The sequence below is a fragment of the Taudactylus pleione genome, unplaced genomic scaffold, assembly GCF_031769625.1.
Source record: "Taudactylus pleione unplaced genomic scaffold, aTauple2 ptg000781l, whole genome shotgun sequence".
Taxonomy (NCBI): Eukaryota; Metazoa; Chordata; class Amphibia; order Anura; family Myobatrachidae; genus Taudactylus; species Taudactylus pleione.
This window is the reverse complement of record NW_028285183.1, coordinates 4,244,348-4,266,023: the sequence shown is the minus strand read 5'-3', so window position 1 is coordinate 4,266,023 and position 21,676 is coordinate 4,244,348. Positions and strand designations below refer to the sequence as shown.

Here is a 21,676-nt window from a genome sequence, read left to right as displayed (position 1 = left end):
AACACATAGGCCGACACATTGCTCAGACACACAGGCAACACATAGGCCGACACATTGCTCAGACACACAGGCAACACATAGGCCGACACATTGCTCAGACACACAGGTAACACATAGGCGGATACATTGCTCAGACACACAGGTAACACATAGGCGGATACATTGCTCAGACACACAGGCAGGCCAGGCACCTGCTGGGCACAGGGTAACACGCTGACACCTCTGAAGGACAAAGATGCACAGGTAACACTTTCTGTTGGAAACAATACGCAGGGGCACAGGTACCACTCAGACATATGCTGGACACGATGTGCAGGGGCACAGGTAATAATCAGACATATGCTGGACACGATGTGCAGGGGCACAGGTAATAATCAGACATATGCAGGACACGATGTACAGGGGCACAGGTAATAATCAGACATATGCAGGACACAATGTGCAGGGGCACAGGTAATAATCAGACATATGCAGGACACAATGTGCAGGGACACAGGTAATAATCAGACATATGCAGGACACAATGTGCAGGGGCACAGGTAATAATCAGACATATGCAGGACACAATGTACAGGGGCACAGGTAATAATCAGACATATGCTGGACACGATGTGCAGGGGCACAGGTAATAATCAGACATATGCTGGACACGATGTGCAGGGGCACAGGTAATAATCAGACATATGCAGGACACAATGTGCAGGGACACAGGTAATAATCAGACATATGCAGGACACAATGTACAGGGGCACAGGTAATAATCAGACATATGCTGGACACGATGTGCAGGGGCACAGGTAATAATCAGACATATGCAGGACACAATGTACAGGGGCACAGGTAATAATCAGACATATGCAGGACACAGGTAATAATCAGACATATGCAGGACACAATGTGCAGGGGCACAGGTGATAATCAGACATCCACAATATTTGGAGGCACAGTATCAGGAGGTAGGAGGCTTCCAGGACATTTCCCTGGGAGCTATGACCTGTCCTCACACAGGACTCTGGTTTCACCACAACTAAAGCAGTCAGGCGGCTGTAAGCTCCGGCAATAAATTATTCACACATTCTATTCTTGTGCTCAGGCCGCTGAGCTGGAGCCTAAATGTGGCAGTTCCTGTTACACCAAGCCATGGGAGCCGCTGCTAATCCAGGTGCAAACCGCTAATTATTAATAAGAGGATGTGATAGAAACGCAGATAACAGCCAGCGCACAGCGGCATGTACAGGACAGAGAAAGTGACATGTCTGGCAGACGCCATCGCTCTCTGAGAAGCAGGCATAGGAATAATAGCAACGTTTATACAGTCATACAATGTTCTTGCTCCCGGCTATCTGTATTTTACCCAATAATAATATTGTAGCCTTCATATCCCCTAGAACGTCAGCGTTCCTGTATACAGAGGGAGCAGGGAAGGTGTTACAGTGTATGGGGAAGTAGTGACCTAGGCAGGCAGGCAGGACTCCCCTCAGGCAGAATACGTGACTCGCCCGGCAGGGAAGGTGTTACAGTGTATGGGGATGTAGTGACCTAGGCAGGCAGGCAGGACTCCCCTCAGGCAGAATACGTGACTGGCCCGACATGGAAGGTGTTACAGTGTATGGGGATGTAGTGACCTAGGCAGGCAGGCAGGACTCCCCTCAGGCAGAATACGTGACTGGCCCGACATGGAAGGTGTTACAGTGCATGGGGAAGTAGTGACCTAGGCAGGCAGGACTCCCCTCAGGCAGAATACGTGACTCGCCCGGCAGGGAAGGTGTTACAGTGTATGGGGATGTAGTGACCTAGGCAGGCAGGACTCCCCTCAGGCAGAATACGTGACTCGCCCGGCAGGGAAGGTGTTACAGTGTATGGGGAAGTAGTGACCTAGGCAGGCAGGACTCCCCTCAGGCAGAATACGTAACTCGCCTGGCAGGGAAGGCGTTACAGTGTATGGGGAAGTAGTGACCTAGGCAGGCAGGCCTCCCCTCAGGCAGAATACATGACTCGCCCGGCAGGGAAGGTGTTACAGTGTATGGGGATGTAGTGACCTAGGCAGGCAGGACTCCCCTCAGGCAGAATACATGACTCGCCCGGCAGGGAAGGTGTTACAGTGTATGGGGATGTAGTGACCTAGGCAGGCAGGACTCCCCTCAGGCAGAATACGTGACTCGCTCGGCAGGGAAGGTGTTACAGTGTATGGGGAAGTAGTGACCTAGGCAGGCAGGACTCCCCTCAGGCAGAATACGTGACTCGCACGGCAGGGAAGGTGTTACAGTGTATGGGGATGTAGTGACCTAGGCAGGCAGGCAGGACTCCCCTCAGGCAGAATACGTGACTCGCCCCGGCAGGGAAGGTGTTACAGTGTATGGGGATGTAGTGACCTAGGCAGGCAGGCAGGACTCCCCTCAGGCAGAATACGTGACTCGCCCCGGCAGGGAAGGTGTTACAGTGTATGGGGATGTAGTGACCTAGGCAGGCAGGACTCCCCTCAGGCGGAATACGTGACTCGCCCCGGCAGGGAAGGTGTTACAGTGTATGGGGATGTAGTGACCTAGGCAGGCAGGCAGGACTCCCCTCAGGCAGAATACGTGACTGGCCCGACATGGAAGGTGTTACAGTGCATGGGGAAGTAGTGACCTAGGCAGGCAGGACTCCCCTCAGGCAGAATACGTGACTCGCCCGGCAGGGAAGGTGTTACAGTGTATGGGGATGTAGTGACCTAGGCAGGCAGGACTCCCCTCAGGCAGAATACGTGACTCGCCCGGCAGGGAAGGTGTTACAGTGTATGGGGAAGTAGTGACCTAGGCAGGCAGGACTCCCCTCAGGCAGAATACGTAACTCGCCTGGCAGGGAAGGCGTTACAGTGTATGGGGAAGTAGTGACCTAGGCAGGCAGGCCTCCCCTCAGGCAGAATACATGACTCGCCCGGCAGGGAAGGTGTTACAGTGTATGGGGATGTAGTGACCTAGGCAGGCAGGACTCCCCTCAGGCAGAATACATGACTCGCCCGGCAGGGAAGGTGTTACAGTGTATGGGGATGTAGTGACCTAGGCAGGCAGGACTCCCCTCAGGCAGAATACGTGACTCGCTCGGCAGGGAAGGTGTTACAGTGTATGGGGAAGTAGTGACCTAGGCAGGCAGGACTCCCCTCAGGCAGAATACGTGACTCGCACGGCAGGGAAGGTGTTACAGTGTATGGGGATGTAGTGACCTAGGCAGGCAGGCAGGACTCCCCTCAGGCAGAATACGTGACTCGCCCCGGCAGGGAAGGTGTTACAGTGTATGGGGATGTAGTGACCTAGGCAGGCAGGCAGGACTCCCCTCAGGCAGAATACGTGACTCGCCCCGGCAGGGAAGGTGTTACAGTGTATGGGGATGTAGTGACCTAGGCAGGCAGGACTCCCCTCAGGCGGAATACGTGACTCGCCCCGGCAGGGAAGGTGTTACAGTGTATGGGGATGTAGTGACCTAGGCAGGCAGGACTCCCCTCAGGCGGAATACGTGACTCGCCTGCGTGTGAGATTAGCCGGGAAGAGAAAATAGAGCAAATTCTTCACATGTTTTCTATAGCCTGAGCTCTGAGGTGCGGGGTATGAGGGCGGAACGCAGGCAACAATTTAACCCATTACACTGTGTTACTAGGTTCAGAGCCCATACTGACGGTAAGTTGGACGCACCCTGCGATTATCGGCAGACTGCGCAAGCGCCAAAGAAAGCAATTGCAGACTGCGTAGGCGCCGCACTTTGGCGCAGGGTACGAGAAGGGACGGTCTGCCGTGGCCGCTGTCCTCCGTCCATGAAATGGGGGTTCCTGGGCAGCAACGGGGAGGTTACCGTGCGGACACACAGGTCATATTAGTCTTGCGGTAGTGTCACGGGTGGTCGTTTCGGACGGTGGTAGGACACCTGGTTCAGACCCATTTTTTGCCCCCAGCACGTGTTGGGTGCAGGTTCCAAAACCAATAATGACGGCTGCGGACGGAATAAAAGCCGGGGTTGCGACCATACACAAGAAGGTGGACGGGTACTCGCAGTGTCAGCTAGGTACTCGCAGTAACATAGGGTAGTACATCTGGCTGCCGCTCGCACTTGCAGCCGCTTTGCGTTCGACTCAGAACCAGGCCTATTATATTATATTATGTTCACTCTGCACAAAATGGGACATGAAGATAAACAGGAGAATAAGTGGGTGAAATTAGAACATCCCATAGCCAATGAGAGCATCATAAATTTACAGCAACACAGAGTATTTCAGCTCAAACAATCCGAGCATCTAAGCATTATCCAAAGCACAGAGTAGTGGTGTCTGGCTGCGGTCCCCTAATACGGAGAGGTTGGGGTGTCAGACGCACCCCATAATGAGCAGTGGTTCCACAATTAGAGCATTGCAGTAACTCACTCAGCAGCTGCCATGTGTCACCTGGGTATGAAATGACCCCAAAACACACATTTTTATAAACTGCCATGTAAGAAAGAATCTATACATAACGGCGGGGTCCTTCTGTAGCGGCATGTACCATGATGATTGGGAAGTGAAATAAGTAGGGGGTGCACATTGAAAGATCTACAGTAACAAAGACGACAAGGTCTAGAGCAGTGGTGTCAAACTCGGGCCCTACAGTTGCTGTGGGACTACATATCTCAGCATGCCCTGCCACAGTTTTAGCATGCCCTAATAGCAAAACTCTGGCAGTGCATGCTGGGATGTGTAGTTCCACTGCAACTGAAGGGCCCGAGTTTGACACCACTGGTCTAGAGAGGTGCCAGATTTTAGACAGTCAATAGATCGACAGGGACAAAAGGAAAACACACTAAAGGTCGACATGTAAGAATGTCGACGGGTACAAATGGTCAACCGGATCAAAAGGTCGACACAAAAAAAATAAATAAAAAGGTCGACACAAAATAAATAAATAAAATGGTCGCCACTTCTTTTTTTTTTACCCCAACCCTCCCTCCTGGTGCCTAACCCTAATCATCTCTTCTATTGCCTAACACGCCAGTAAGTGCCTAACCCTAACTCCTGGTGCCTAGTGCCTAACACTCCAGTAAGTGCCTAACCCTAACTCCTGGTGCCTAACCCTAATCATCTCTTCTATTGCCTAACACTCCGGTAAGTGCCTAGCCCTAACTCCTGGTGCCTAACCCTAACCCTCCTGGTGCCTAACCCTAACCGTCGGGGTAGGTGCCTAACCCTAACCCTCCTGGTGCCTAACCCTAAGCCCTCCGGTAAGTGCCTAACCCTAAAAAATTTTAAAAAATTAAGAAAAAATCATGTGTCGACAATTTTTCTGGGTCGACATTTTGTCTGCCAACCTTCTTTCATGTCGACTTTTAGTGTGTCCACCTTTTGTCACTGTCGACCTATTGTCTGTCTAACATCTGGTGTCTATCTAGACATTGTTGACCTTTTTACTGTAGATCTATAGACCGGATCCCCACCAATCCCAGGAACCACTCAGTACAGACGCTTGTTTGCGTCTAGCATAATCCGGCCAGACGGTATATTTAGGTACCTTCAACTTGCGCGCCGATGCCTCACTCAGGGACTGAGTGCAAACTGTGTCAGCGGCGCAGTGCCCTTACTCACCGGCGGGCAGCATGTTCTTCTGAAAGGCGTTGTGCTGCTGGTACAGCATGAAGAAACAGTCATTCAGGCAGGTCAGAGTCGCCATGGATGTGGCCTTCAGCATGAGCAGGTCTTGGTCTAGAGAGCTGAAGTGGCCAGTAGGGGGCAGACCTTCGATGCTGCGGATCAGCTCCCTCTGTTGACACTCTGCCTGAGTCATCATCTAGAGCCGGGGAGAGAGGAGGAGGAGCAGAAGTCAGAGGCGCCCCGCTGGGGGGTGGGTCACATGACCTAACCCGAAAACATCAGGGTTATTCCGTATGACTGGCGGCTTTGCAGAGGCTGGACTAATGTTACTGTGTGTATGCTGGTGGATGTATAATTATTACTTGTTGTGTAAAGCTTTACTCCTATTGCACTATATAAAGGTAACACGTGTACAGCAATGTTGGAATCTGAGCTTCAGAAAGAGACTGGAAACCGATAGATCCGACCTCAATAAGGACTCCGGCTAAAGGTAATGTGCAGCCAATCAGGATCTAACGGTCATTTGTAAGAATAGGGGAGGTCTGGAAAAGAACTCTATAATGGGAGCGCTCGTATAGCAAACGTTAATTAAAGAAATATATATAAAACTTCTAACCGTCATTTATCTAGCACAGTATATGAAATGAAAGTCAGCAGGTGATTGGTCGCTACTAATGTGTCCTCATACATCTATCCTCAATACACCGCGCAGCGCGACTATACCGGCGAGTGAGCCGCCAGGTCCTGCGATACATTGGAATGAAAAAAGCTGAGGCCGTTACATTGTAGCACTTCATTTACAGATTCAGAGACTCATTTGCGCACAGATATACAAGCGTCACACCAGTTTGCTGGTGCATCCTAGACACATTTTATGCAAAAAAAAAACAAAAACAAAAAAAGACGCCCGGTGCTAGCAGAGTCTCACGGAACCTGGCGCGCAGCAAAGATGTACAAGGACACATCTGTATATAAATCTCCTCCACATTATCTCTCCCAAAGGTTTATTTATCTTATGTTTTTAAGTTGATGAAATACTAGGGCTCAGCGAAGCCCCGGAGGTACCTGGGTACAGCATTCACCCTACAAACTCCTGTCACACCGTGGTTATCTCATCCAGACCCCCGGCAGCCGCCACATACAGCGGGTTAATCCTGGTGACCCTAAATGCCCGGTCTTGTGAGGTCACCATGGAAGGAACAGCGAACACAATCCAGAATGTGGCTGCATATATTTATTCTGCCTTACAGACCAACTTGTTACATCGTAACGACGTCACGCTGCAAACTCAGAATGAGAAAGTCTCCTGCCCGTGTATCAGGCCTGTGAGCGTGCAGGCTGCACTACAGATACATAGCAGCCCATGGGACTATTGCAGGGATAGAGACGGGTACACTGTCTGCTCCGGCCCGGGTATAGCTGCACAGAGGCACCGGCTCCCTCATCCACAGTTACCTCTTCCTCCGACATATTTCTAGGTCAGTATGGTGGGTGTCTATTTACAGGATCACTCAATACGCTCCTGGTGGAATCAGTCCCATCGCGTCTACATTTCACATTTTCCATACACTTTGTAAGGCATCCTGACGGTGAGATAATGTGACCGCACTTTGGGTAACACTTTCATGGCAGCACAAGAGAAAGGAGAGAACGTGCCCCGTGCGATTTCAGTTGCCGAGCCCCTGTATAACCGATACATTTGCTGCATGTCATGACAAGCATAACTGACATGGCATGCTTTATTATTTTAGATTTTTGCCCTATATATTTACAAAACGTTTTAGACATGCGCGGGCGTTTGCAGTTGCTTTTCATGGGGATGTGGTATTAAAATGCACTTTTTGGGGGGTTTTTAAAGCAAAGCTACAGGGGAAAGTGAGCTGCAGAGATCAGGCTTCACTTTTATTTATTACATATTTGGTATATTTGCCTCTAAGGAATTTGCTAATGTAACGACAGGACAGCTTGATGGAAACATTTAGGAACAGAACTTATTTCATCAATAGATATAAAAACAGAACGGAAGCTGCTGAGTCAATTTATTGGCCCATCACAGGCGCATTTTATCATTATTATGTAGGATGCAGGTCTCTGTAGCCCATTGCAGAGAGCTGGGGGAATTTTAGTCTCTTCTTTCTAGTCTAGAGTAAACCCTTCCTTGTGATGGGCCAATAAATTGACTGAGCAGTTTCTGTTCTGTGTATTGCTAATAGCTTGTTTGCCTTTAAGATTTGTATTGCCCTATAGCTGCTATAGGCTGATATAAAATATACATCACTGCCACCGGGTGCCAACAGCCTCTTACTGACCTCTCGCACTTCTCCCAGGTGATCCGGCTGTAATACCGGCAATCTCCGGCTGGTTGGCATCGCGCGGTGATGGCTGATGTTGTAGAAAGATGCTGCATTTTGGCTGGGCCGGCGCTGAGAGCCGGGAGAGTTCCCACTACCCTGAGAAGCTAGCGAAAAGCTGCGGGATTTCAGAGGGGGGTTGTTCTGTAACGGAAAGAATAAGAGACTGAGGGAACCACTCTGCGGAGGAATGAGGAACATAACGGAATCTACAATGTTACTCAAGTACAGTACTCACGCATGGCATCAGGTGCCATGACCAATGTCTATTCCCCGCAACTTACCTTCACCCCTCAGCAGGTAGTCACATTATGGCCTCCACCTCCCATCTGTGTCACATCTTGAAAACACATAGTACCTGCGCTACTATACCATATTCTAAGGACATCCTATAATGCGACTACCTGCAACACTATGTGACTACTCCCCAACAGGTGTTTCCACCTCTCACCTGTGTCACGTCCTCATAGGACAGGATATAATGTGACTACCTGCACTACCTACCTGACTACTCCCCAGCAGGTGCCTTCCACCTCTCACCTGTGTCACATTCTCATAGGACAGGCTATAATGTGACTACCTGCACTTCCTACCTGACTACTCCCCAGCAGGTGCTTCCACCTCTCACCTGTGTCAGATCCTCATAGGACAGGCTATACTGTGACTACCTGCACTACCTACCTAACTACTCCCCAGCAGGTGCTTCCACCTCTCACCTGTGTCACATCCTCATAGGACAGGCTATAATGTGACTACCTGAACTTCCTACCTGACTACTCCCCAGCAGGTGCTTCCATCTCTCACCTGTGTCACATCCTCATAGGACAGGCTATAATGTGACTACCTGCACTACCTACCTGACTACTCCCCAGCAGGTGCTTCCACCTCTCACCTGTGTCAGATCCTCATAGGACAGGCTATAATGTGACTACCTGCACTTCCTACCTGAGTACTCCCCAGCAGGTGCTTCCACCTCTCACCTGTGTCAGATCCTCATAGGACAGGCTCTAATGTGACTACCTGCACTTCCTACCTGACTACTCCCCAGCAAGTGCTTCCACCTCTCACCTGTGTCAGATCCTCATAGGTGTCGAAGCTGAATAATTGGCTGAGACAAGTTCAGTTTAAAATTTAATCGCAGCGACGCCATCTTGCGAATGGCCGCAAGACTCCATTTTAGAAATGCGATCGCAAGACGCCATTTTGCGAATGTCCGCCTAAGCACCATTTTAGGTGAACTCACAATATAGTACATGTGGCGATATTTATATTAGCACAATGCGATCGCTTCTTCCATCATTTCTCATACACACAATAATACTCACAAGAGCGCTATTAACTAGTCGCATATTAGCGAATGCATAAGACTTTATATGAAACCGCTGAAAAAGTAGCTTTATGCGCACGCATCTGTCCCAAGTTAACTAGCGTCCTTATACCAAACCCTGAACACCCACACATTTCATATTCACTCATAAGGTTCAATAAGCATCAAATGTATGATTCAAGTTGGTTTAGTTAGTTTAAATGCTGAGAAATAAAGGTTTTTGATAACTAAGGTATTATACATGATAAGCGTGTGTTTAGTCTTGTTCTGATGCATACGCTTTTTACAGCATCCTGGTGTTATCGGTGGAGAGATCGCATCATGCAAACTCAAGTTAGGGATCGCAGAACTTACAAGCAACAAAATGTTTAGCTGTTGGAATGTTACAGGAGGCGTTATTAGAAAGACTCCCCTGCTGTTAGAGGCAGGGGGAGTTTATTTGAACCAGCCTGTTAAATGTGCGGTAACATATGTTTCTCCTCTGGGAACCAATGACATCAGCAGGAAATTTCCCCTTTGTCCTGTTTTAGTCTGGGGGGGATAAATACATGTGCCCGAATACTGGTTAGTTAGTCCATGCTGAATGCTGTATGTACTGAGGGTCTCTAGTCTGAGGTCTATCTCTGGGTCCGGAGGCGCAGCGTATGTATACTGTACTTGGGGTCTTTTACGCCTAAATTGTGTATGTATCAATTGCGTGTAACTGACTGTACTTTTACCTGAATAATACTTGTGCGTTGGAACCACAGATTCCACTCCTGTCTATTTGCGGTCAGACTGCGTACGCAAATTAGCGTTATTCTTAGAGGTTTATAGGAAGGATTTAGAAGGTATAGGCAGGGGTATATAAAGGTTCTGATCCAGTTTCGTTAGTTGGGGGCTCATAAAGAAGTCACTTACCTGCTCACACGGAACATACGGTCATCGATATTTCAGCAAAGGGTGGAGTGGCCATATGCAGGGTTTGCCTGCAACCGCTTTGTGCTGAAAGATCGCTATCTGTCTCCGTGTAAACTAAGGAAGCTGACTAGAATCCAGGGACAAGAGAGGAAAAAGTTTGTTTTCCTCTGTTGATAGAACCTTGCGTTTAGAGGGGTGCCGCAGTATTGCGTACGCGGCTAAAACGCATTTTTGCGTACGCAGTTAAAAAGTCATTATACGGTTGTGTGGTAGTCGCATCATTGTGAATGCGGCTGGTTGCACAATAGCGTATAGGCACTTCCGGTTCTGCTGCCAAGTGTTTGAACAAAGCCATTGAGGTTTAAATTTTTTTCTATTACTAATATCTGGGTTAAACGTGTATTTTTCTGCGCAGGAAAAAAAGTGTAAAACAGTGAATACTTGTTGAACAAAGTTAAGGGTATCGTATGATCCTTAAGGGCTAGGTGCAAGGGTTAGCCTAGTCGCTCGGTAAGCAGCTTTACCGTTCTATACACAGTAGCAGGTGTACATGTTGTCTTTGTTGTATAGAGGTGCGTGAGAGTGGCCGACATATAAACTCTCATAGGTCTGGAAGTTACCTTACTAAAGCTTATCCGGGTGTGGAAGTGGCCTGTTTCAAATCTTATCCAGGTGTGGAAGTTGCCTTACTAAATCTTATCCAGGTGTGTGGGCGCCGCCGACTTAAATCGTCCACAGGTAAGTGAAAGTATCTTGATTGTCTTTCACCAGTTTAAATTTTTATTGAAAAGCGTAGGAGTTGTCTCAGAATGGGAGCCACGGAAACAGTAGAGATGTTAGGCAATGATGTGCTGCTAATGGAGGCTCCGATTGGATCGGCCCGTTGTATTATGCATACTAAGTACGGTACTTATGCAATAAGGTATTGTGATTTATGGTTTAATATGACGAGGAAGAGTGTTAGACCGTTTCCCAGAATTGGTAGTTTTGACAAAAGTGTGTTAGACAATGTCCAGGATCACATCAGTATGGTGCGATCCCGAGAGAAAAAGATTAAGTATTTTGAATGTTTAAAACTATGGCAGCATGAAGGGGATGCTTGGCTTAAGAATGTGCAAACGACGCAAACTAGCGTTGCGAGCGCATTGCCAGAAAATACGTCCGCGACGCTGAGTTTCAATACGGGCAAGCCGCAAATTGGCGCGCACGTGCGGCAAGGTAGCATCGTGGAGAGTATTGCCAGCAGTTCACGCTCACCTTCCCCACCTTATGTGGATGGAGGTGCAAGTACAGTTACCAAAAACACCGATAAAAATGTAACAAGTAATTTGCACCCCCTCTTAAGTAACCATAAAGAAAATGTTTATGATGTAGATGATGAGCCTATTGTAATGTCTGCCATTTCCCATGCTGTGCAGATGATGGATGCTGCATCACCACAATCACGGGTGGTGCCGCCATCTCCATCGGCAACAGCAAGGGAAGTGTTAATACACTCTGCACCCATTGAGGAAGTTGTTAATACCATACGTAGCAGCAGCAGATTAAACCCCCAGCCAGGTAACCAGGTCAGAGGTAGCAATGCTGCCGGTCTGCATCCCATTCGGACAATAACTGTTCCGAATGGAAATGCGGATGCAAACGGTGTAGTGCTCACGAGGGAAGTGGTAATGCATTGTCCATGGACAAGAGCAGAACTAAATTCCATCATAAATAATTTCCCCGATCCCAAAAAGGAACTAGCCAAATGTCAAAGATTTTTGAGAAATTTGGGTAGTTCACATGAGCCCACTAATAAAGATTGGCGTGTGGTGTTAAGGGCCTGTCTACCACGCAATACCGACGTGAAAAAATTTATCACGGATTGTGTATTGGATGGCGACGTTCCCTTAACAGACCAAGTAAACCAAGGTAACATTTCCCGCATTGTGACTCAATTGGGTGTATATTTCTCAGTAGTAGTTAACTGGAACAAAATCTTCACAATCAAACAAAAGGAGAGTGAAACTGCAGAAGACTATTGCGACCGGGCTCTGCAGGCTATCACCCTGTACACTGGGATAGAAGATATTAAAGATAGCATTTACCACAGGGCAATGATAGTCACGATATTGATGGACGGTTTAAAAGAGAATTTAAAAACTCGGGTTCAGACCTCACAGCCTGGCTGGCGGGGACTTACAATAGATAACCTCATAGAGTCTGCCATAGAACATGACAAAAACATCTCAAAAAAGATGGAGACCCAGAGCGAAAAATTAATGGCTGTCAGTATACAAGCTCTGGAGAGAATGACGGTAACATCACAGCCAACAGACACGCTTGCACTTGCACACACACTCATGTCAGAACAAGTTGCTCTCACTAACCCCACTCAACAACAAACACAACTCTATCCCACTAACCCAATGCAACCACAGGTCCCAGGATATCCACCTACTTCTTATCCCCCACAATACCCTTACCCTCCCTATCCTTACCCATATCCACCACCTTTACCCTCTGCTCAAACTCCACAACAACACATGCTTTCACCTCAATCACGGACATGTTTTAATTGCAAACAAACAGGACACTTAAGTAGAAACTGTACAGTAAAAAGAGTATGGACCCCACACCAAGGGAAACCTGGATATACCCATAAGGGGTATGCACAGAGACCAGCAAATGCTCAGCAAGCACCAGCTCCAATTGTAGCCGTAAATGCTTTATTGGAGAATGGTAGCCAACGCTAGGGGTCAGGTCATACCTGTAGTCTACAGATGGTCAGATTAACGGGAAGTACTAAAGGAGAACCGGTCTTGATGGTTGATGTAGCTGGTACTGAATATCCTTTTCTTGTAGACACAGGGGCGACCAAGTCAGTGATGAAATCTCCCGTTAATTTACAGGTGACAAACGAGACAATACCAACAATGGGTGTGACAGGTAGAGTGGAACGTTATCCTTTAACAAAGTCCGCAGAGGTTAGTATTGGGCCGTTGCATACCAGACATTCTTTTCTCCTGGCTGCTGCGGCTCCTACTAACCTGCTGGGCAGAGACTTATGTAAAATGGGATGTATCATATATTGCACCCCTGATGGTGTATATTTAGATATCCCAGAGAGAATGGTATACGAGGTGCGGGATATGTTAGACACTCCTCAAAGGATAATGTATCACTCTACCGTTTTAAAAGAAAATCCATCACAAGTAGATGAAATGTTGTTCCAAATTCCAGATTCCCTTTGGACAAAAGATGGACAGGACACTGGATTAATGGCAAACGTAAGCCCAGTAATGGTAAACATAAAAGGCGGTAGGCAAGCTCCAAAAATTCCTCACTAAAACAGGAAGTAGAACTAGAGGGGTTTCCAATAATTGAGCGATTATTGCAACATGGAATTTTAGTTCATACAGCTAGTGTAGCCAACAGTCCCCTCTTTCCAGTAAAGAAGAGTGGTGGGAGGGGTTATAGGCTGGTGCAAGACCTTAGAGGTGTTAATAAGGTAGTTGAGAGGCAATTCCCTATAGTGCCAAATCCAGCTGTCATCCTGATGCAGATCCCACCAAATGCAACCCATTTCACTGTCATTGACCTCTGTTCTGCTTTCTTCTCTGTGCCTCTCCACCCTGACTGTCAGTATCTATTCGCATTCACATACAGAGGTGTGCAATATACATGGACACGATTGCCTCAAGGTTTCATAGACAGCCCCAGTATTTTCTCCCAGGCATTGCATGACTGTTTACAAGCTTTTCAACCTGCCAATGGATCAGTTCTAATTCAATATGTGGACGATTTATTGCTATGTTCTGACTCTTTTATGTCATGTGTGAATGATACTAAACTTTTGTTACTTCATCTCTCGCATACAGGACACAAAGTGGCTAAGGACAAGTTACAGCCGTGCCAGGCCAGAGTAAAATATTTGGGACACTGCCTAACCCAGGGGTTACGACATCTCACAATTGATAGAATCCAGGCCATACAAAACATGACACTGCCGCAGAATCAACAGCAAATTCGTACCTTCTTGGGAATGTGGGGATATTGCCGAATGTGGATCCCAGGTTTTTCTATTTTGGCCTTGCCTTTACAGGAACTAGTCTCTTCCTCAAAGCCCGATCGCGTCATACACACTGAGGAATCAGAACAGGCTTTTCTTAATCTTAAGGATAGTCTGACAAAAGCTCCTGCATTGGGAATACCCGATTATGAAAAACCTTTTGATTTATATTGTTCGGAAGCCGATGGTTGTGCTGCAGGTGTCCTTACACAAAAACATGGTGATGCCAGTAGGCCCGTAGCATACTACAGTGCCCAGTTGGACACGGTAGCAAGATCACTCCCCACCTGTTTGAGAAGTGTAGCAGCCACCGCTTTATTGGTGAGTAAAAGTGAGGACGTAGTATTGGGCCATGATATGATTGTCTACACTCCCCATGCTGTATCTGCTCTGTTGAACTCAGCTCAAACCAGACACGTCTCCTCGGCTAGGTTCACCAAATGGGAACTAGCTCTAATCGCTCCTGCAAATATTACTGTCAAACGTTGCAGTACGCTGAATCCAGCAACATACCTACCATATGTACAACATGATGTACAAAGGGTGGAAGGAGAAGAGTTGCTGGCGGGAGGTGAGTTCAGCAGACATGATGATACTCACGATTGTATGTCATATCTGAATCAGACCTTTACTGCTAGACCTGACATACATGACACACCTTTAGAGAATGTGGATGTAACTTTCTATACAGATGGGAGTTGTCATAGACAAACAGACACAAGGGAATTATGTACAGGTTATGCTGTTGTAAATGACACAGACATCATGGAAGCTAAACCTCTCTGTCCTCCTCACTCAGCCCAGGTGGCAGAGTTAGTAGCACTGACTAGAGCATGTGAACTGGCAGCAGGCAAATCTGCTAACATTTACACTGACTCGAGGTACGCGTTCGGGGTGGTGCACGATTTTGGGGCTCTATGGCGTCTGAGAAATTTTATGACGGCAGCAGGCACACCAGTTGCACATTCCCGACACATAAAACATCTCTTAGAAGCAATCCAACTGCCCAAAGCAGTGGCAGTAATTAAATACAAAGCCCACACATGTGAGGATGACCCGGTGTCACTGGGCAACAACAGAGCTGATGAAGCTGCAAAATGGGCAGCAGGGTTAAAAATGTCTTCCCCAATTGAAACAATTATGACATTCCAAACCATTGATATGCTGAAATTAATTGAGATGCAAAATTTGTGTTCAATTCAGGAAAAATCCATTTGGAAGTCCAAGGGGTGTGGGCAAGAGTCCTCTGGGCTCTGGAGGGACGGACATGGTAAGCCAGTAGCCCCAAGGCATATTACCTCAGCCTGGCTGAGGCAGCACACGGTCTAACTCACCTAGGTAAACAGGGTATGTGCAAGTTGGTGAGGGCATACTGGTGCTCACCAGGGTTTTCTTCACAAGCAGAGAAGATAGCAATGTCCTGTCTGACCTGCTTGAGAAAGAACATAGGGAAAGCGATCCCTACCGACCCGTCCCACATTCCACCGACTGATGGACCTTTCCAGGTGATACAAATTGATTTCATCCAATTACCACCCTGCAGGAACCTCAAGTATGTATTAGTGTGCACAGACGTATTTTCCAATTGGGTTGAGGCCTACCCAGCGGCCACTAATACTGCTGCGTTTACTGCCAAGAAAATAGTTCAGGAATTTGTATGCAGGTATGGTATCCCTAGAATCATCGAGAGTGATAGGGGTACCCATTTCACAGGTGATGTTTTTCAAAATATGTGTAAGCTGATGGGTATTAATAGCCGACTTCATACCCCCTACCGACCGCAAGCCAGTGCCAAGGTGGAGAGAATGAAAGGGACTATTAAAAATAAATTAAGTAAAATTATGGCAGAAACTGGACTAGGATGGCCAGAAGCGTTACCTTTGGTCCTACATAGCATAAGGACAACTCCTAGACCTCATCTGAATCTGTCCCCATTTGAAATACTATTCGGCAGACAACCTCATTTGATTATAAGTCCCCAGGAAGACTTGAAGGGTAACAACGAGGTAACTGTAAAGTATCTTATATCAATGAGTAGGCAGTTAAAGCAACAGCAGCAGAAACTGAAATTGTTGTCTAATGATAAGCCTGAAACTAACTGTCATGATGTTGAACCAGGAGAATATGTAATGATCAGAAATTTCTTGCGTTCAGGTTGTTTGACTGATCGGTGGGAAGGTCCATACCAGGTGCTGCTGACGAGTACTACATCTTTGAAGGTGGCCGAGAGAGATACCTGGGTCCATTCCACTCACTGCAAAAAGGTCAAGCAACCGGTGGAGAAACAAGGCGGAGACAAGGCTGATAGTGTGGACCTGCCGCTCGCGAGCTTGTTCCGGGAGGATTGAAAAGGTCGTAGTGAGATACCTGAACCGAGAGAAATTTTTGCAGGACTTGTTGTTAAAATGGACGGGCCTGCTGTGTTCATTCTCATATTCTCTTTTAGAGTGTTCACCATCCTGGTCGGTTCGGGAATATCAGTTTCTGTGATGGGGGACCAATTGAGGAAACGGGAGCTGATGGCAGTGCTGATGGAGTGGAGAAAGGAGGAGTGCAATGCCAATCAGGGGAGTGTCTTTCCAATCTTAGTACTGTTATTGTTAAAAGAGCTGTCATTCCGGATACTCGGGGAAGGTGTGGAGGGTTATTGTCTGAAGATTCCTGTATTTGTGAGCTTTGTGGGTCCCTAGTTGATGAGAACTGTATCCAACGGTGCCAACCTAAATATAATCCGTACTGGGGTGGGTATCCTCTAGAGGATTATCATAGCATGGTAGGCAAAGTGTTAAATCAAACTGATTGCTGGGTGTGTTCACATGTGCCACAGGGACAGCAGAATGTAGGGTTGGTGCCATTTCCGCTGAATACCACGGAAATTTTAGAATTACAAAAAGGGAAAACATTGGATGGAAAATTCCTCTCATCCAAACCACCTCATTTCAAACTCTATCAATTCCAAGTAGATAGATCACTTTTGTGTTTAAACATAACCCCAATAAACTCGGAGGTTGGGAAGTGACGGGGAATAATCAGACGATGACCTTCTCACAAAGAGCTGATAATGAGTCCATAAACTATGATCTGTTACGCTCAATTAAATCAAGTGGGAAACATTTTAGGTACCGGTATACATTGAGTTCCACCAAAGAAACGATTGGTAAAGTACCAGATGGTTATTGTGCTAAAATAATACAACCAGAAACTTGCATATACCAGATGGAAGAGCCTGAGATAGGATTGTTTGCAAGAGAAATGTGTTTAATGATAATGATGCATAGCATTCCTTATGTTCTCCCTGATAATGTATATTTTATATGTGAACGAAAAGTGTATAAATGGCTCTCCCCGAGTTCCGAAGGTTTGTGTTATCTGGGAAGAGTAGTCCCAGAAGTTATGACCCTCACACATGTTGAAATGTTGGGAATACGTAAAAACACACCGTCACCATATCTTCACACTCAATATGAACACAGAGGCAAGAGAAATATGATACCTGGTGATATGCATAAAGCCGCACAGTTAATCAGTGAGACAACTGGCTTCCCAGTTTTAGTCGCCCTGGATCCCACCAGAATTGCTAGGGGTACATTAAATTTTAGATATATCCAGGAACTTGCTAAAATAATAGATAACATCACCGAGATGTACGATGACACATTCAGGTACACAGGGAGAGAATTGCAAGCGTACAAGAAAGAACTAGTGCAACACAGGCTAGTGTTGAATTATTTAACTGCTGTTACTGGAGGGTATTGCGTAACGTTAGCCACCCAATTTGGAGTAAAATGTTGCACTTATGTCACCAATGATACCAGCGACCCTAAGGAGGTGATAGACCAGAAGATGGATGAGATTCTGCAGCTAAAGTGGGAATTTCGTAAGAACCGTAACGCATCAGTGGCTTAAGCAGGGGAAAAGATAGAAGGATGGGTGTCATGGCTGAACCCAGTGAAATGGTTCTCAGGTCTAGGGGAATGGGTCCAGGAAGTGATCGCCAGCATAGGCAAATTCTTGATCCTTATACTGATTGTCATAGTAATTGGCATATGCGTCCGGTGTGTTCCTATTGTGTTGAAGTGTGGAAAAGATAAAAACAGAGTGAAACGAAAGAATTAAACTATGATGGTGGTCAGAAATGACAATATGTATACCGAGGTAGATACAGAACTGCATTACAACCCTGAACTAGGAAGTACCATCATTTAAATGTATAATATTTAGACATGCATAGAAGATATTATTGAAATGTTATTTATAGAACACCTCAGACAATGTAAAGTCTCAAATTCCCCTTCAAGACTGCCGTTATAAGACTGGTGCATCCCCACACCTGTCACATGATCTCCCAAGATCCGCGGTGTGCGTATAATAGTAGTTTTATGTCCCCGCCCAGAGACACATTATTGATGGATTAAGAACCACCTTGTGCCATCCCAGAATAACACTAAATAATATGTAAATGTAAGCCTAATATAAATTTAAATAGCAAATTGTGATAGCATGTTGTTTGCTATCAAAGGGTGGACTGTCGAAGCTGAATAATTGGCTGAGACAAGTTCAGTTTAAAATTTAATCGCAGCGACGCCATCTTGCAAATGGCCGCAAGACTCCATTTTAGAAATGCGATCGCAAGACGCCATTTTGCGAATGGCCGCCTTAGCGCAATTTTAGGTGAACTCACAATATAGTACATGTGGCGACATTGATATTAGCACAATGCGATCGCTTCTTTCATCATTTCTCATACACACAATAATACTCACAAGAGCGCTATTAACTAGTCGCATATTAGCGAATGCATAAGACTTTATATGAAACCGCTGAAAAAGTAGCTTTATGCGCACGCATCTGTCCCAAGTTAACTAGCGTCCTTATACCAAACCCTGAACACCCACACATTTCATATTCACTCATAAGGTTCAATAAGCATCAAATGTATGATTCAAGTTGGTTTAGTTAGTTTAAATGCTGAGAAATAAAGGTTTTTGATAACTAAGGTATTATACATGATAAGCAAGGTGTGTTTGGTCTTGTTCTGATGCATACGTTTTTTACAGCATCCTGGTGTTATCGGTGGAGAGATCGCATCATGCAAACTCAAGTTACGGATCGCAGAACTTACAAGCAACAAAATGTTTAGCTGTTGGAATGTTACAGGAGGCGTTATTAGAAAGACTCCCCTGCTGTTAGAGGCAGGGGGAGTCTATTTGAACAAGCCTGTTAAATGTGCGGTAACATATGTTTCTCCTCTGGGAACCAATGAAATTAGCAGGAAATTTCCCCTTTGTCCTGTTTTAGTCTGGGGGGGATAAATACATGTGCCCGAATACTGGTTAGTTAGTCCATGCTGAATGCTGTATGTACTGAGGGTCTCTAGTCTGAGGTCTATCTCTGGGTCCGGAGGCGCAGCGTATGTATACTGTACTTGGGGTCTGTATAATTTCCTTTTACGTCTAAAGTGTGTATGTATCAATTGCGTGTAACTGACTGTACTTTTACCTGAATAATACTTGTGCGTTGCAACCACAGATTCCACTCCTGTCTTTATTTGCGGTCAGACTGCGTACGCAAATTAGCGTTATTCTTAGAGGTTTATAGGAAGGATTTTAGAAGGTATAGGCAGGGGTATATAAAGGTTCTGATCCAGTTTCGTTATAGGACAGGCTATAATGTGACTACCTGCACTTCCTACCTGACTACCCCCAGCAGGTGCTTCCACCTCTCACCTGTGTCAGATCCTCATAGGACATCCTATAATGTGACTACCTGCACTACCTACCTGACTACTCCCCAGCAGGTGCTTCCACCTCTCACTTGTGTCAGATCCTCATAGGACAGGCTATAATGTGACTACCTGCACTTCCTACCTGACTAGTCCCCAGCAGGTGCTTCCACCTCTCACCTGTGTCACATCCTCATAGGACAGACTATAATGTGACTACCTGCACTGCCTACCTGACTACTCCCCAGCAGGTGCTTCCACCTCTCACTTGTGTCAGATCCTCATAGGACAGGCTATAATGTGACTACCTGCACTTCCTACCTGACTAGTCCCCAGCAGGTGCTTCCACCTCTCACCTGTGTCACATCCTCATAGGACAGACTATAATGTGACTACCTGCACTTCCTACCTGACTACTCCCCAGCAGGTGCTTCCACCTCTCACCTGTGTCAGATCCTCATAGGACAGGCTATAATGTGACTACCTGAACCTGCTTTCTCAGTAATGGTCTCACCTTCCCAATGGCTTCTGTGTGGTGCTGGGCACATATCTGCAGCCGGCTTACCCAGTGCTGCCGCTCTTTGGCATCAGTTGCTGAGGGAGAGACAAAATAATTACACCTGGCAGGACACAAAGGAAACCAACAAACTATGCAGGATAGCAGCGTGTTCTGTCCCTGTTACTTACTATTACCTCACACAGCAATGGTCATGTAACTACAGGTAGCTGGTAGGATAGCAGCGTGTTCTGTCCCTGTTACTTACTATTACCCCATACAGCAATGGTCATGTAACTACAGGTAGCTGGCAGGATAGCAGCGTGTTCTGTCCCTGTTACTTACTATTACCTCACACAGCAATGGTCATGTAACTACAGGTAGCTGGTAGGATAGCAGCATGTTCTGTCCCTGTTACTTACTATTACCTCACACAGCAATGGTCATGTAACTACAGGTAGCTGGTAGGATAGTAACGTGTTCTGTCCCTGTTACTTACTATTACCCCATACAGCAATGGTCATGTAACTACAGGTAGCTGGTAGGATAGCAGCGTGTTCTGTCCCTGTTACTTACTATTACCTCACACAGCAATGGTCATGTAACTACAGGTAGCTGGTAGGATAGCAGCGTGTTCTGTCCCTGTTACTTACTATTACCTCACACAGCAATGGTCATGTAACTACAGGTAGCTGGTAGGATAGTAACGTGTTCTGTCCCTGTTACTTACTATTACCCCATACAGCAATGGTCATGTAACTACAGGTAGCTGGTAGGATAGTAACGTGTTCTGTCCCTGTTACTTACTATTACCCCATACAGCAATGGTCATGTAACTACAGGTAGCTGGTAGGATAGTAACGTGTTCTGTCCCTGTTACTAACTATTACCCCATACAGCAATGGTCATGTAACTACAGGTAGCTGGTAGGATAGTAACGTGTTCTGTCCCTGTTACTTACTATTACCCCATACAGCAATGGTCATGTAACTACTGGTAGCTGGTAGGATAGCAGAGTGTTCTGTCCCTGTTACTTACTATTACCTCATACAGCAATGGTCATGTAACTACAGGTAGCTGGTAGGATAGTAACGTGTTCTGTCCCTGTTACTTACTATTACCTCATACAGCAATGGTCATGTAACTACAGGTAGCTGGTAGGATAGCAGCGTGTTCTGTCCCTGTTACTTACTATTACCTCACACAGCAATGGTCATGTAACTACAGGTAGCTGGTAGGATA

General features: G+C 46.5%; 1 protein-coding gene across 1 annotated transcript in view; it reads right to left on the bottom strand.

Annotated features, from left to right (window-relative positions):
• OSBPL11 (oxysterol binding protein like 11) overlaps nucleotides 1–21,676 on the bottom strand; it is a 60,279-nt gene that overhangs the window by 24,065 nt on the left and 14,538 nt on the right. The window contains exons 4-6 of the mRNA XM_088457751.1: nucleotides 20,453–20,532; nucleotides 7,897–8,082; nucleotides 5,582–5,783 (exon numbers count right to left, since the gene is read on the bottom strand). Of these exons, the coding sequence (XP_088313877.1) occupies nucleotides 5,582–5,783; nucleotides 7,897–8,082; nucleotides 20,453–20,532 (468 nt within the window). The remainder of the gene's footprint in view (nucleotides 1–5,581; nucleotides 5,784–7,896; nucleotides 8,083–20,452; nucleotides 20,533–21,676) is intronic.